Raw genomic sequence first — 13,680 nt, 5'->3', positions numbered from 1 at the left:
ACATATAAAATATAATATAATATAATATATAAAAAATGATAGTAACAATAGTACAAAGTAAATCACTGATGAATATCTTGAATTTTGAAATATGTGAAATTAATAAGGACGTGTAAGAATAAATACAAATAATACAGAAATTAAAATTTGTCAGTGCATTTCTTTAAGTTAAATCGAAATTATTTTATATTTAGTATTATTTAATATGTATCAAGCGAGGACATGGTTTATATTAATAAAATAATCGACATCAATTTTTGAAAGAATTTTTTTCAAAAGTACGAAAAAGCTGTGTTTTCACTTTCATCTTTAAAATGAGATCTTGTTCATTAAAATCGTTCAAAAATTACGTCTATATTAATTGTTGACGTAAACCATTATAACATCGGAAATGACAAAAAGCTTGATTCTAATATTCCGAAAATCGTATAACCTTTATTTTTATTTTGAATAAATTCGGAAATATAATAGGCGGTACGATTTTATAACGATCAAAGAATATAATTTTATTTCTCTCTTCGTAACATTGTTTTTCGTAGCAGCACATTCATTTTTTTACTCATCTAAATACATACATCATACATACATACATACATATATAACCCTAAAAATAATTAGCATTTTACCATTATCAGTCCAAAACAAATTACTAGCACCGTATGAGGTACGAACAGTTTACAGAATATTACAATCACAGAGCATCATATTCGCATTTATCATTCTAATAGCAATTTATTACATATATTTCTCTATTTAATAGATTTGCAGCTTGTAGCAGAGAGATATTAAGAAATATATGAGTATCTAGGTTATGTAAGTATAAATTATGATATAACATATAGCTTATATAATTTTCCTAATTTCTATATTCGTTTACAAACATTTTGTAGTATTGAGGTGTAGAATGCACAAAATATATTATACAGTCGACGTAAACGAATAGCTTTCATTTTTCAAAAATATTTATCTTCCTATATGTTCCACGGTATTGTAATTATGTATTACCAAAGTTTCATATTCTAAACAAGGCATTTCTTGTCCATTAACTGGTATATAACATACTTGATGATTTGGTTGTATTTTTCCTACATAATATACTCCTTCATACAAAGCTCTACCGATAAAAAGAGCATAACCATCTTCCGTTTCACCAGCAGGAAGAGCATATAAAGGAACACTCCCTTCCCATGATTTTACCCAGTTAATGTCTTTAATACATAATACTTGAAATTCTTTTTTTTCATGAGTTGTTCCCCCCCATGCTAAAGTACAAATATTATCCTTTATACTACCAGGTGTTACAGAATCTTTATGATGTGCACGTCCAACATATAATCCGTCTTCAGAAGCCATGGCTGCATTTTGGGGAAAACTTAATGTATTGTTAAAATCAAACCATAAATGACATGTATCAGCCAGCTGTTGTCTGATAGCAAGTGATGTAAATTTGTATTCTAAAAAAGATAATTATATTATACATTTTGCATATTTTTATGAAGAGAAAAGATTATATTTTATTTTTAAATGTATTGCTATATATAACTCTCCACTCACCATTCATTATAGTCCATTCTCCTGTTGCACCCCAAGCTGTACTAAATCCTATATAATTGATAACGAATGGATTTTTATCTTTATATGTCATTAAAGTTTCACATTCTTCATTTTCTCGGCCTACACTTAAGATTCCATCACAAGACCATCTATAGACATACAAGTTATCAACTAACTTTGTTAATACAATATTATTTATTTGTGTTTAGCTTTAGATTAACACTTACTGTATCCAAATATCACAATTATCTCCACATATATCTATAGTTTCTGCTTCAGCTACATCTGGTTCTACATTATTTCTTTTGATAGCTGACATGGTATTTCCCCACCCACCAAGAATAATCTAAAGTAGCAATGCTATATTAAATATTCATTAAATTTAATATGAAATAAATACCAAACTTAATAAATTCATTTTTTGTTTGGATAAGAATTACATTAAATATCAAATATAAAGTCCACAAATATATTACTTATCCTAAACTTACTTCATATACATTAGAATCATCTCCCAAATGAGTCCTAAGGGAAATTCTGGCATCATGGTTAGCTTTTATTTGCAATTTAATGCGAGATTTGGTAATAGGAAAATAACAATAATCCAAACTATCTATCGTATTAATCGATACTAAAAAATAAAATTATACTTTGACTTTGTACTAAAATGTTTGTATTAAAATGACTTACATCAATCCAAAATGATGATAAAATTAACTTTTATATTTAATATGTTATATATAATTTTTCTATTATCTCTCCTTTTAAATAGATAATATTAACCTACCTGACATTATTAACTTGAGGAACACTAAAGCAACTAATAGATGTATCAGAAATCTTATTGAATTTTTTGATGTGATGTAAATATAAATTTCTAATTAGAATAATTTTTATTAAAAATAAAATTTATTAAATTGTAAGATACGAAAGGTAAACATTTATGACAGATCTTATATTCAAAGGAATTTTTTAATATTTTCTAATCGTAATACGACGTGCTCGGATAAGCTATGTACATATATCTGATCCTTACGCATCATACACTGTCACACATTGGACATGGTTTTGTGGCCATTGTCAGCTGATACTACGCAAGCTCTATATAATTTTTGAATATTACCATTTTTGAGGAACTCATTATTTAAATAGTGACTAAAATAATAGATATAGATTGTATTTACACTCTTAAAGTTTATTTTGTTTTTTAATATTTTTTTATTGATTCAAAATTTAGGATTCATAAGTTCGCCGCTAGAGTGCGCTGTAAGACACTTTGAATACCCATCAATATTGATGTAATGTATGGCGATAAATGTTCCCTCCAATTCCTTCCTTTCTCTTTTTACTCTGTGACTCGAAGAGGCTTGGTTTCGGCGAATAAGTTCCGACTTTATAATAATTCGTGAAATATAAATGAGTGTGTGAATTATTACTTAATTTTATGTGTATATTTTAAACTAAACAAAGAAAATATGTTAGTTCTCTTTGAAACTCCGGCGGGATACGCAATATTTAAGGTAAGTTGATGAGTATTTCGTTCGAAAATATACAAATCATAACCTTGATAACGTTGCACGTGTTCGGATTATCCGAATATGTTATTATATATATATGTTATACACAATATGTATAATAAAATATTGTAAAAAATAACGGAATGTATTTTGATATATAAAGATGTCTACTTTAAACTGATTATAATACTTTATTACAGTTACTCGATGAAAAGAAATTAACAGAAACAGAAAATTTGTTTCTAGATTTTGAAACACCAGAAGCAGCAAATAAAATGTAAGATATTCTATTTCCACATTCATACAATATAAGAAATATATAATGTTTGTTTTATAGCAGAGTCCTTATATTTTTATCTATATATGTATAATATTTTTGTAATTATAAATATCATAATTGTAATTATTTGTCGTATTTTGATTTTAGTGTCAAATTAAAACATTTTGAAAAATTTGAGGATACTACAGAAGCTCTTGCTGCTACAACAGCTGCTGTAGAGGGAAAACTTTCTAAATCTTTAAAAAGAACCCTTAAGAAACATTTTTCAGAGCTTCAAGAAGAATTAGCAGTGGCTGATGCCAAATTAGGGAATGCAATAAAAGATAAACTTAGTTTATCTTGTGTGAGCAATACAGCAATACAAGAACTAATGAGATGCATTCGAAGTCAGGCAGATGGATTATTAGCTGGTTTGCCCAAGAAAGAAATGACAGCCATGGCCTTGGGTTTAGCTCATAGTCTTTCTAGATATAAGTTAAAATTTTCACCTGATAAAATAGATACCATGATAGTACAAGCTGTTTGTTTACTAGATGATTTAGATAAAGAATTAAATAACTATGTAATGCGTTGTCGTGAATGGTATGGCTGGCATTTCCCAGAACTTGGTAAAATTATAACAGACAATATTGCATTTGTACGAAGCGTGAAAATAATTGGAACAAGAGAGAATACAATAAATACAGATTTATCTGATATTTTGCCTGAGGATATCGAAGAGAAAGTTAAAGAAGCTGCTGAGATATCAATGGGAACTGAAATTTCAGAAGATGATATCTTGAATATTCAACATTTGTGTGATCAAGTCATAGAAATTTCACAGTACAGAGCACAATTATATGATTATCTTAAAACCAGAATGATGGCAATGGCACCTAATTTAACTATTCTAGTTGGAGAACTGGTGGGTGCTCGTTTAATTTCACATGCAGGTTCTCTTATCAATCTTGCTAAACATCCTGCTTCCACTGTACAAATTCTTGGCGCAGAGAAAGCACTTTTTCGAGCATTAAAAACCAAGAAAGACACTCCAAAATATGGTTTAATTTACCATGCACAGCTTGTAGGACAATGTTCTGTCCAGAATAAAGGAAAAATGTCTAGAATGCTTGCAGCAAAAGCTTCTTTAGCAACAAGAGTCGATGCATTAGGAGAAGATGTAAATTTTGATCTTGGTACTGAACATAAAGCTAAATTAGAAAGTCGATTAAGAGTACTTGAAGAAGGAAATTTACATAAAATTAGTGGAACTAGTAAAGCAAAAAGTAAATTTGAAAAATACCATTTCAAGAGTGAAGTTGTACAATATCCAATAGCTGCAGATACAACTCTTACAAGTAATAAGAGAAAATATTCTGATATAGAAGATAAGACAGTAACTGAAGAAAGTGAAACACAAATGAGCAAAGAAATTCCAAAAAAGAAAAAAAAGAAAGATATTGAGGATATTGAAGGATCCTCACAAATACAAAATGTAGAAAAAGATGGAAATGAACAAGAAATTACACCCAAGAAAAAAAATAAAAAGGTCAAGCAGGAATCCAAGCAGCATGAAGAAACAAGTGAATCTACAATTGCGAAAATAGAAGAAGATACAAATGTTGTTGCAACCCTAAGTGAACCACAGGATGAAAGTAATGGTTAATAATTTTTATTTAATATTTATATACATATGTGACTTATTCATTCTACACACACTTATTAAGCTAAAAATGCAGAATTTCTTAAATCAATTTAAATTTTAGTTTCAGAGTCTAAGAAGAAGAAAAAAAAGAAGAAAGAAAAACATGTTGTGGAAACACAAGGGACTTCTATTTCAATAGAAGCAGCAGAGGGTGAATCAGTTTTGACAGAGAAGAAAAAGAAAAAGAAAAAAAAAATACAACAAGATGAATAACTTTCATTGAAAGTTTTCTTTAGATTTATATGTGTTTATATCTATATAAACAGTTTAAAGGATTGATCATTAATACATTGGGTGCTCAACACATTTCAAATGTGACTCTGGAGGTGTACAAAAGTCCATAAACACCCCAGGTGAAGTTTATGACTTGCTTCCAGTTTTTCCCAGGTAAGCAGAGGTAAATAAAAATTATTTTTTATAGTTTCTTAACAAATATTTTTTATTCATTTACTTATCCGCGATAATATCTCGTTAAATGTATTTAGTGACATCTAACAAAAGCTATCTGCCATAAATCGCGATTCACTCTTATATTATGTCTAACTTTTTCTATCTTTTGCTTGTTGTAAGGTAATGTGATTTCTTTAATATTTTATTTGTATTTCACATCACTAGCAAAGTAATGTAAAGCAACATATAATATATTGCATATATTATATAGCAGAACCACAATTACACTTTGTTTACTTCTCAGAATATCATTTAAAATCAATATAATTTTTTATAATCTTATTTTAAATATATGTTCAATGCATTAAACAAATGAAACTTTAATTATTTTCAGTCAGTATATAATAAATACCCTTAACAAAATCTTTCTTGCTTGAGTAAAAACTATTAAAGCATTTATAGGTAATGAGGTCTCTGTGAAAACACATCTACTACAAATTAGTGACGCGATACTCAAAGTGTTAAAGGTATCATCGCAATGCAAATAAGAGTTTGATTTTATTTTATAAATTATAAATATACTGCAGAAAAAACTTTCCAATTACACATTGAATCGCGAAAACAATATTACATGTATATAGTTCTTATTTGAATGTATTAAAAATAATCGGTTCTAGGCATAATTGTATACGATACAATGTAGAATAATTTATATAAACTTGATATGAAATACTATTTTATTACGTAGTTGTTTAATCATCAAGTTTATCATGTATTATCATTGTAGAAGTTCTGTAAGATACTGTACACAATTACATGTTTGTGAATTTATTGTTTACTCTTGCTTCCTATATCAAACTATTTTAAGTCATAATTAAATCATTTAAACCATTTATTCCTTAGCAGAAAACTATTCTTTTGTAAAGATTATGTTCATTTCTTATAACTTTTATTGAATAATAAAAGAATATTCAATCGAAATTAACATATATTGTATATTGTATTATTGCAATGAAATTTACAAAAACTGTTATGTACATAATAAAAGTAAATCATTTTTATATAATTAAATTTTGATTTAAATCATTTACATTATATTATATTATATAAAAATATCAATGAAGAAAACGCTAATCTATTAATTAATTGAGTAGATCCTCATATGATTTAAAGATCTTTTAAATTGAATATCTTAAAATAATTATTTTGTTTTCAATAAATTAATAAATATTTTATATAACAACATACAATACTATGTATATGTATTCTTTTAACATTTGATAAAAATTGATTTTGCATATCATAACTTAATATTTATGGGTTTCATTTGAATAAGGATTGAAGTAATTACTTTTCATACATGATTTTAACATATCTTTATTGTTATACAGATACACAAAAATAAGCTGATGTTAAATGTAAATTTTCAATGCTAGCATAATTGTATAATCCATTTGTAATATTTATAGAGCAATTCTTATGCAGGAAAAGTACAAAATGTTATATAGGACAATAAAAAAGATATTCTCAGAAATCATTATATAATCACTTAATAAACTTATAAAAATGTATTTTGTACTTTATTGTAAATTGGTGTATGGATTACTTATATTATTGCAAAATAACATAACTTAATTTTATTACCAAATATTTGGCAAGACACAAATATTTTTTACAATTATTAATGATTTAAACAGTTTTTATTTATTATGTTAGATAAATATAACAATCTTTAGTTTATTAACGAACATAGGTTATAGATATATTGTCATCAAAGAATTGCATATTATTATAATTGTTAGATTTGAATACTAATACACTAAAAAATAAAATGCTTGGAATTATGAAGAACCATTAAAGCATTCTATACCTACCAGAACCTTTCTATATATACGTATTCTATCAAAATAGAAATATTATTTTCCAAAACAGATCCACACGTATTATTTTGTTACTATGTTTACATTTATTTGATAAATGTATATATATGTTCCATATATATTACATGTGTTTTTTTGCAATAGTATTTTATATCATGTAAATCATAGTTGAAAACTATTATTATAATTATTTAGTCATCATAAAATTTAATTGTTTTAAACATTATCAGTTATTAAAAAATTTATAATTAAGATTCATATGCACACACTTGAACTATAAGTATTATTTTACATTTTAATGTATATAAAATTGATACATATAACTCGTAGATATAATTATTTTTATATAGGCTAAAATAATAGTCTATCATTAAAAATATAATTTCCCCTTAATCCTTTTCTTTCTTATAAAAAAATTATTATAGCAAATTGATTATATATTGTTTATTCTCCAACACTTTATGATCAGGTAAATTGAATTCTCAAATCGTATTATGAATCTGAGACAACATTGCTTCGTGCAATGTTTAAGTTCATAAATACAGCTATTAAATTCTAAATATTTTAAATGATTACTTAATAATAATAAATTTCTATAAATTGATGCATAGAAATTTTATATTCGTTTATGATTTTTATGCGTATATGCTGTTTAAAAATATACATAACCAAAAATGTATGTATAATAAGTTTCATGTGTGACACGAATATATACATATATATGTATATATATATTTGATCTTCTATTGATAGGAATGTGAGTATTGCAATCTAGGATAAGTAAAGATATATACAAATGAAATTATTATAATAAAAAAAATGAATATATAATGATTTTTTAAATTCATTATATACATCATACTATGGTTATATGAATTTGTAGCAAATTTAATTTTATATAAAAATCGGATCATCTTATTGGCTTGGCAAAAACTGAGATAGTTCATAATTAGTGGTGTAAATAAACAGTATAATTTTGAAATATTAACATTTTATATTGTAAACTAGAAAAATGTATAAGTCTGTATGTATAGGTATATATCAAATTACTTATGCTTATTTTTAAAATATTGAATTATGTGCATTATATGCTGCAACTTTTTATTCTGAGGAAGATTAACCAATTATATTTTTTTTTTCTAATTTATTGTTAATTATGGATTAGAGATTTTAAGAGCACAATATTTAAAAGATCAATAACATATTTTGGGATACTAAAAGAAACAAATTATGTACTTTATAAAATAAATTGCATATTATTGCATATAATTTTTCATAATGGTATTAAATTTTATATTATTAAAATATCAACACATTGATATGTAATACAAAATGTAAAGAATAATGCAAGCATCTATTTATCTGTAAGCATGTAGATAGCAGTGCAAATACATATATACTGCTCTATTTTGCTGAATATTTTGAACTCCACATGCAAAGTTCAATGTTAGAAAAAGCATAAAGTTGTAATGTTTAATTTTATCATAAATTATTATTTCGAAATACATATAAGAAATCAAATTTTGTATACATTTTTATATATACTATATGATAAAATCCTCTTGTTTATACTATAATAAAAAATATAAATCGCCAAACTTACAATTGTGATTTCAAAATTCATTTTATTGATTTTCTACATGCATCTTATAGTTTCTGGGATAAAGTAGTGTATTAAAAAATAGAGTATACATATTATTTCCCATTTACCCTTTACTAGAAAAAATTCATGTCTGTAACATTAATAACATTATATCACTTAAATTTTATATAAATTTAAGTAACAATTTTGTGTATGAAAAATGTATACAAAAAATATGTTATCTTAGCAGAAGGAAGTTATTTAAAAAAAAAAAAATTTTTTTTTTATAAAAATATGATAATCCAGAAGTAATTAAATGATATACTCTTTTTTTTTATGTCTATAAATAATGTCTATAAACTTAATTGCAGACATGAGTTTTTGACTTAACATGATAATATAAGATTTTACATTTTTTGTTGTTGTTGTAATATTTCCTATAGTTTCTATGTATATTTCCACTTTCGATCTCCTCTGAATGCAGAGACAAACATGTTATTACAATATATTATTTTCTTGTAATATTATAAATTAGTAATTTATTTTATAAGTCGCATTTCCACTCAAATTTGTACAACTTGCTGATTGTAAAGCATAAGTTACTATAAATGATTTAAGAAAGTAAAGTGTATGTAATATCTGATTTATATGACACAGTTATTTATTAATTATCAATGAAAAACCAAAGTATATTTGTAACAATAAAGAAAAAGTTTTTTTTTTTTTTTTTTTTTTTTTTTTTTTTAGAATATATATATACTTTAATGGTCTGATCATCAGCCTGCGAATATCTGAGCAGACACAGCACATATCTTGAAAAATTATGAAAATATTAATACACCCTTTAAAGGAATTCTTCTGGACAATATATAATTGCTTGAGAATTGTAATTGTTATTTATGTGATTAATAAAAATCGGAAAATATTTACTATATTGTTAAAATATCCTGATGGATCGAAATATTATTAAACAATGAATAATAATTACATACTTAGTACAATATATATCCAAAAAAAAAAAGTTCAATAAAAAAAGAAAAAAATAATTAACATTGATACAATGATGGAATATAGCACATCTATAAAAAAAATTGTTTTGTATGAAATAGAGAAACAAAAAGACAAAAAAATTCGTGCATATTTCCTTATAAGGGTATACCTAGTCCCTACCAAAGTAGTGACATATTGCACACAAGACTCATTTTATTGCAGGCTGTGCATTTATGAACTTATACTACAACCACCAGCTGAATAGTCTTATCTACAAACCTAAATATTTATAGTCTACGACTATATATGTTTTATATATCATGATTCTTTTAGAATACTATAATCGTATATGCAATATATGTATGTACAATACATAAAATAATAAATTTTTATGATAATTTACCAAATTTAAATTTACCGAATGCTTGTGAATAAATTTAGTACAGACTTATTTTCTTTCTGACTGCGTGCTTTACTGAACACATTCCAAAAACGTAGAGTTTCATCTCCAGCACCTGTTACAATGGCTTCACCATCAGGTGACATGGCTAAATACAAAACTCTATAAGAATGTCCTGTTAATTTTGCAACTTGTGTTAAACTTGGATATTTCCAAACTAATATTTGATTTTGGGAATAGCCATGTGTACTGACTAGTTCTGAACTATGTTTACTCCAAGCTAAGTTACAAACTTGAGATCCAGTATCAACACATTGCATAGGTTGACCAGTTAATGTATTCCAAAATCTGATACATCTATCTGCTGTACCACCACCTGAAGCCAGTAAGCCATGATGATGAGGAGACCACGCGATCGCCTTAACAGCAGCCAAATGCTCTGTATAAGTTTGTATTGGTGATAAGGAATGTAAATTCCAAACATAAAGACGATTGTCATTTCCACCGGAGGCCAAGTACTGATTATCTGGAGACCATTTTAAGCCACAAACTTCTTGTCTGTGAGCTCCCAAACGTCGTTCACTCACGACACAAGGAGTTCGTACATCTCTTTGTAATATCAATCTGTCTCTACTACCAGAAGACAGAACTTCTCCATTCCATGCCAAAGCACCGACTCTGGCACTGTGACCATGCAATTTGCTTACTTGCTTGTTTACAGCCACATCCCATACTTGAATGTACCCTAAATGCGTTCCTACAGCAACTAAATTTCCTCTTTCGTTCCAGGCTACAGAAGTGACGCTATTTCCATCGCTGGATAAGTCACATAATCTGGTTACTTGACTGGTACAAGCAGACCACAAGTACACACAACTGCCTAAGCCAACGCTAAGGACATTTTGTGAAGACCAATCCACTAAGTTCAAATAAAAATCGTCTTGCAATTCCGGAGCATCAAGTACTTTAAAAGGTATTCTTGAAATTTTTCTAGTTGCTTTTCTCGGAGATCGTAATAACTTTTGACTTTTAGCACTTAAAGGAGAAAGAGAGTAAGGCGAACTTTGATCCAAGAGTGTATGATCTTTCGTGGGTGTAGTAAATTTAAACAAGTTTTTCGACATAAGAGGCGATAGTATTCTTCGTTCCTCGCACTGACCCTTTACGTCTTCTATACTAGCACCTAGAAGCTCATTTTTCAAGAGACACGAATAAGCTATACCGTCTCGACTGCCTTCACCATTTTCACGGGTCTTCTTTGTCGTTAGACCACTTCGGCCGCTTTCAGAAATCATTGAGAAGGTTGTTTGCCAGTTGTTACCAGACCTTGTCGGTATAAATCGATCGAAACTATTGTTTGTCATTTTTGTTGGTGAAAAATATACAGGCGTATAATGGGCAGGAGTCGCGAGATTATCTATGTGGCTCTCGCTACTCGACTTTAACAGTCGCTTCTCGTACTCGTGATGAAACATCTTCCGATACACCACGAAATATAACGTACACACTAGCTTTTTCTTTTCAGTCACATTCTTTAAAGTGGCTGCACATTCATTTAATTATAACGTAGCCACTTAGATTACACATATATCGGACATCTCTTTTCTCTTTTCGAGAGCCGACACTATCTGCCGATAAAACTGAACTATTTAACCCGTTACGTCGCCATTCGACGTCAACTCGAAAGATTTTTCATACGGAGAGGGCAGGAAAAACGACTCGTCTTCCTCCAATCGAAAGGCTTTATTTGAAATTTTGCTTCGAACGCGACAGATGGGAAACGTGAATGTAAGTGCTGAGGCTAGCAAGAACTATGCACGTAGCGACATCCTAACAACCTTATTTTTATGCCTCTGTTTTTCTTTATTCAATCTATTTGAAAAGGACTTTCTATTCCTTTTCACTATTTTATCGCTTTATCGTTCTTTCATTATTCTATCCTTTAGATATGTATCTGACTCATATGTTTACTTCTCTATATTATTAAGGTTTCTTTACTCACAAACGGTAATTATTTTCGAATCTACCGTATCACTTCATTTTTATCTTTATTATGATTTTCTAAAGTTCATATTTTTTAGACGACAAAGAAGATTCATAACATCACGCTTGTGTCATACGAAATATATTACGTACATGATATGACAGAAAATATATTAGAAATTTATTACAGTTCTTTTTACAAATTTCTTGAAATTTTTTATTGACGTGTGATTTTGTGTAAATAACATACGATTATTTATATATATGTATGTTATAAATTTAGCTTTTATATTATATTATTTTATAATAATTTGCTATCTTTCTTTATTAATTACGTAGATATCTTATAGATATAGATATATTAAATTTATCCTATGAAGTTGTGTATTTGTGTTTGTAATAAATTTTAAGGAGGATCATAAGCACAAAAAATGAACCTAAAAGAATCTCTTATTCCATAGACGAATGAATGCCAAAGTAGAGTTAACATCATATTTGATATTATTATCAAAATAAACTTAATAATGTTTATGTTTTCAAAAGTTACAAAACCGAATAAATACAATGTTATTTGTATGACACATCTTTTCTTTTCGCATAAGGTTATTACAATTGTAAAGCGTTCCAAAAATCATTCCGTTATGTTCACGGATATCCTGAATGGTCGTGAACTATCAAGCGTTTGGAAAAGTTAGTGACACTTTTAATACTGAAGTTACTTAACGGAAAGAAAAGGCGAGTTATATAATTTGACTTTATTAACATTGTAGTTAACTTTTAGTAGTTGATAAAAACATTTATAAGAAAACTATTCGTTTCTATAATTGTTAGAATTAAAAGAAAACAAAAATCTAACCTTTCCTTAATTATAGATATTAAATAGACGTATAAAATATTTCTTGTTAAACATGTAATAAAAATTTATGACGATATATATATATATATTGTCTTTACTAGATTTTAAATAAATATTTCTTTTTTTACATCTTTCTTTCTTGCAGAGAATTATAGAATCTAATATGGGTGGCCATGGACATGGACACGATACTATTAAAATACCTTCTTCTGACTGTTATAAGATAGAAAATTCTCCAGCATTAGTAAAATTTCAAGAACGTTTAGCAAGTGAAGGTTTAGAAGATCCATGGTTAAGAAATGAGGCATGGCGTTATCATCCTGATTATAAAACAAAAACACAACGTGTACTGACGTATTGTCTTAGAGGTTGGAAGATTGGTATTCCAGCATTCTTAATAACTGTAGGAATTGAACAATTGTTAGCATTGAATAAAAAAGATGATCATGATCATGGTGATCATCATTAATATAATTATGTCCATAAAATGCAAGAATTGCTAAACTATTAAGCAGTACTACAAGTGTAGAAATACAAAAATAAATTACTGGGTAAATATTCGTT

At 27.3% G+C, this 13,680-nt stretch overlaps 4 protein-coding genes and 1 long non-coding RNA gene across 11 annotated transcripts; 3 read left to right on the top strand and 2 right to left on the bottom strand.

Moving 5' to 3' along the window:
* The first annotated feature begins 758 nt into the window (after positions 1–758).
* Positions 759–1,492, top strand: LOC122631577. Its single transcript, XR_006327735.1, has 2 exons — positions 759–813; positions 1,296–1,492. It is a non-coding gene; the product is annotated as an uncharacterized LOC122631577 (long non-coding RNA).
* LOC122631565 lies at positions 958–2,653 on the bottom strand. Of its 2 annotated transcripts, XM_043817428.1 has the most exons (5): positions 2,342–2,653; positions 2,046–2,185; positions 1,782–1,900; positions 1,555–1,703; positions 958–1,454 (listed from the first exon to the last, which is right to left on the bottom strand). In XM_043817428.1, exons 1-5 carry the CDS (start codon positions 2,346–2,348, stop codon positions 964–966), a joined length of 906 nt encoding a protein of 301 aa, XP_043673363.1. In that variant the 5' UTR covers positions 2,349–2,653; the 3' UTR covers positions 958–963. The 2 variants fall into 2 exon arrangements, with proteins under 2 accessions (XP_043673363.1, XP_043673364.1); XM_043817429.1 differs by lacking the exon at positions 2,342–2,653 and having other exon boundaries at positions 1,782–1,914; positions 2,046–2,184.
* Positions 2,654–2,883: 230 nt separating this feature from the next.
* LOC122631559 (nucleolar protein 58) lies at positions 2,884–6,027 on the top strand. Of its 4 annotated transcripts, none has more exons than XR_006327733.1 (5): positions 2,885–3,074; positions 3,272–3,348; positions 3,499–4,991; positions 5,097–5,422; positions 5,888–6,027. XR_006327733.1 is itself a non-coding variant. In XM_043817418.1 (4 exons), the coding sequence occupies exons 1-4, from the start codon at positions 3,030–3,032 to the stop codon at positions 5,246–5,248; spliced, it is 1,761 nt and encodes a 586-aa protein (XP_043673353.1). In that variant the 5' UTR covers positions 2,884–3,029; the 3' UTR covers positions 5,249–6,027. The 4 variants fall into 4 exon arrangements, 2 of the variants coding, with proteins under 2 accessions (XP_043673353.1, XP_043673352.1); XR_006327734.1 differs by having other exon boundaries at positions 5,097–5,432; XM_043817418.1 differs by having other exon boundaries at positions 2,884–3,074; positions 3,499–4,985; positions 5,097–6,027.
* A 3,285-nt stretch (positions 6,028–9,312) lies between these two features.
* Positions 9,313–11,752, bottom strand: LOC122631560 (fizzy-related protein homolog). Its single transcript, XM_043817419.1, has one exon. It carries the CDS (start codon positions 11,750–11,752, stop codon positions 10,292–10,294), a length of 1,461 nt encoding a protein of 486 aa, XP_043673354.1. The 3' UTR covers positions 9,313–10,291.
* A 181-nt stretch (positions 11,753–11,933) lies between these two features.
* LOC122631576 (NADH dehydrogenase [ubiquinone] 1 beta subcomplex subunit 3) lies at positions 11,934–13,674 on the top strand. 3 transcript variants are annotated; one of them, XM_043817448.1, is made up of 2 exons: positions 11,934–12,065; positions 13,262–13,674. In XM_043817448.1, exons 1-2 carry the CDS (start codon positions 12,051–12,053, stop codon positions 13,583–13,585), a joined length of 339 nt encoding a protein of 112 aa, XP_043673383.1. In that variant the 5' UTR covers positions 11,934–12,050; the 3' UTR covers positions 13,586–13,674. The 3 variants fall into 3 exon arrangements, with proteins under 3 accessions (XP_043673383.1, XP_043673384.1, XP_043673385.1); XM_043817449.1 differs by lacking the exon at positions 11,934–12,065 and adding an exon at positions 12,848–12,995; XM_043817450.1 differs by lacking the exon at positions 11,934–12,065 and adding an exon at positions 13,012–13,170.
* The last annotated feature ends 6 nt before the right edge of the window (positions 13,675–13,680 follow it).

Source organism: Vespula pensylvanica, chromosome 9, assembly GCF_014466175.1.
Source record: "Vespula pensylvanica isolate Volc-1 chromosome 9, ASM1446617v1, whole genome shotgun sequence".
In the NCBI taxonomy this organism is placed as follows: domain Eukaryota; kingdom Metazoa; phylum Arthropoda; class Insecta; order Hymenoptera; family Vespidae; genus Vespula; species Vespula pensylvanica.
This window is presented reverse-complemented; position numbering and strand designations above follow the sequence as displayed.

Excerpts from the sequence above, each read along its gene's own strand:
- LOC122631560 (XM_043817419.1), bottom strand. The coding sequence starts at position 11,752 with ATGTTTCATCACGAGTACGAGAAGCGACTGTTAAAGTCGAGTAGCGAG.
- LOC122631565 (XM_043817428.1), bottom strand. Across the intron at positions 1,704-1,781 it reads AATTGTGATATTTGGATACA|ATGGTCTTGTGATGGAATCT; the intron begins GTAAGTGTTAAT and ends GTATGTCTATAG. Across the intron at positions 1,455-1,554 it reads AGAATGGACTATAATGAATG|AATACAAATTTACATCACTT; the intron begins GTGAGTGGAGAG and ends TATCTTTTTTAG.
- LOC122631559 (XM_043817417.1), top strand. The coding sequence starts at position 3,030 with ATGTTAGTTCTCTTTGAAACTCCGGCGGGATACGCAATATTTAAG. Across the intron at positions 3,349-3,498 it reads CCAGAAGCAGCAAATAAAAT|TGTCAAATTAAAACATTTTG; the intron begins GTAAGATATTCT and ends TTTTGATTTTAG. Across the intron at positions 4,992-5,096 it reads ACCACAGGATGAAAGTAATG|TTTCAGAGTCTAAGAAGAAG; the intron begins GTTAATAATTTT and ends TTTAAATTTTAG.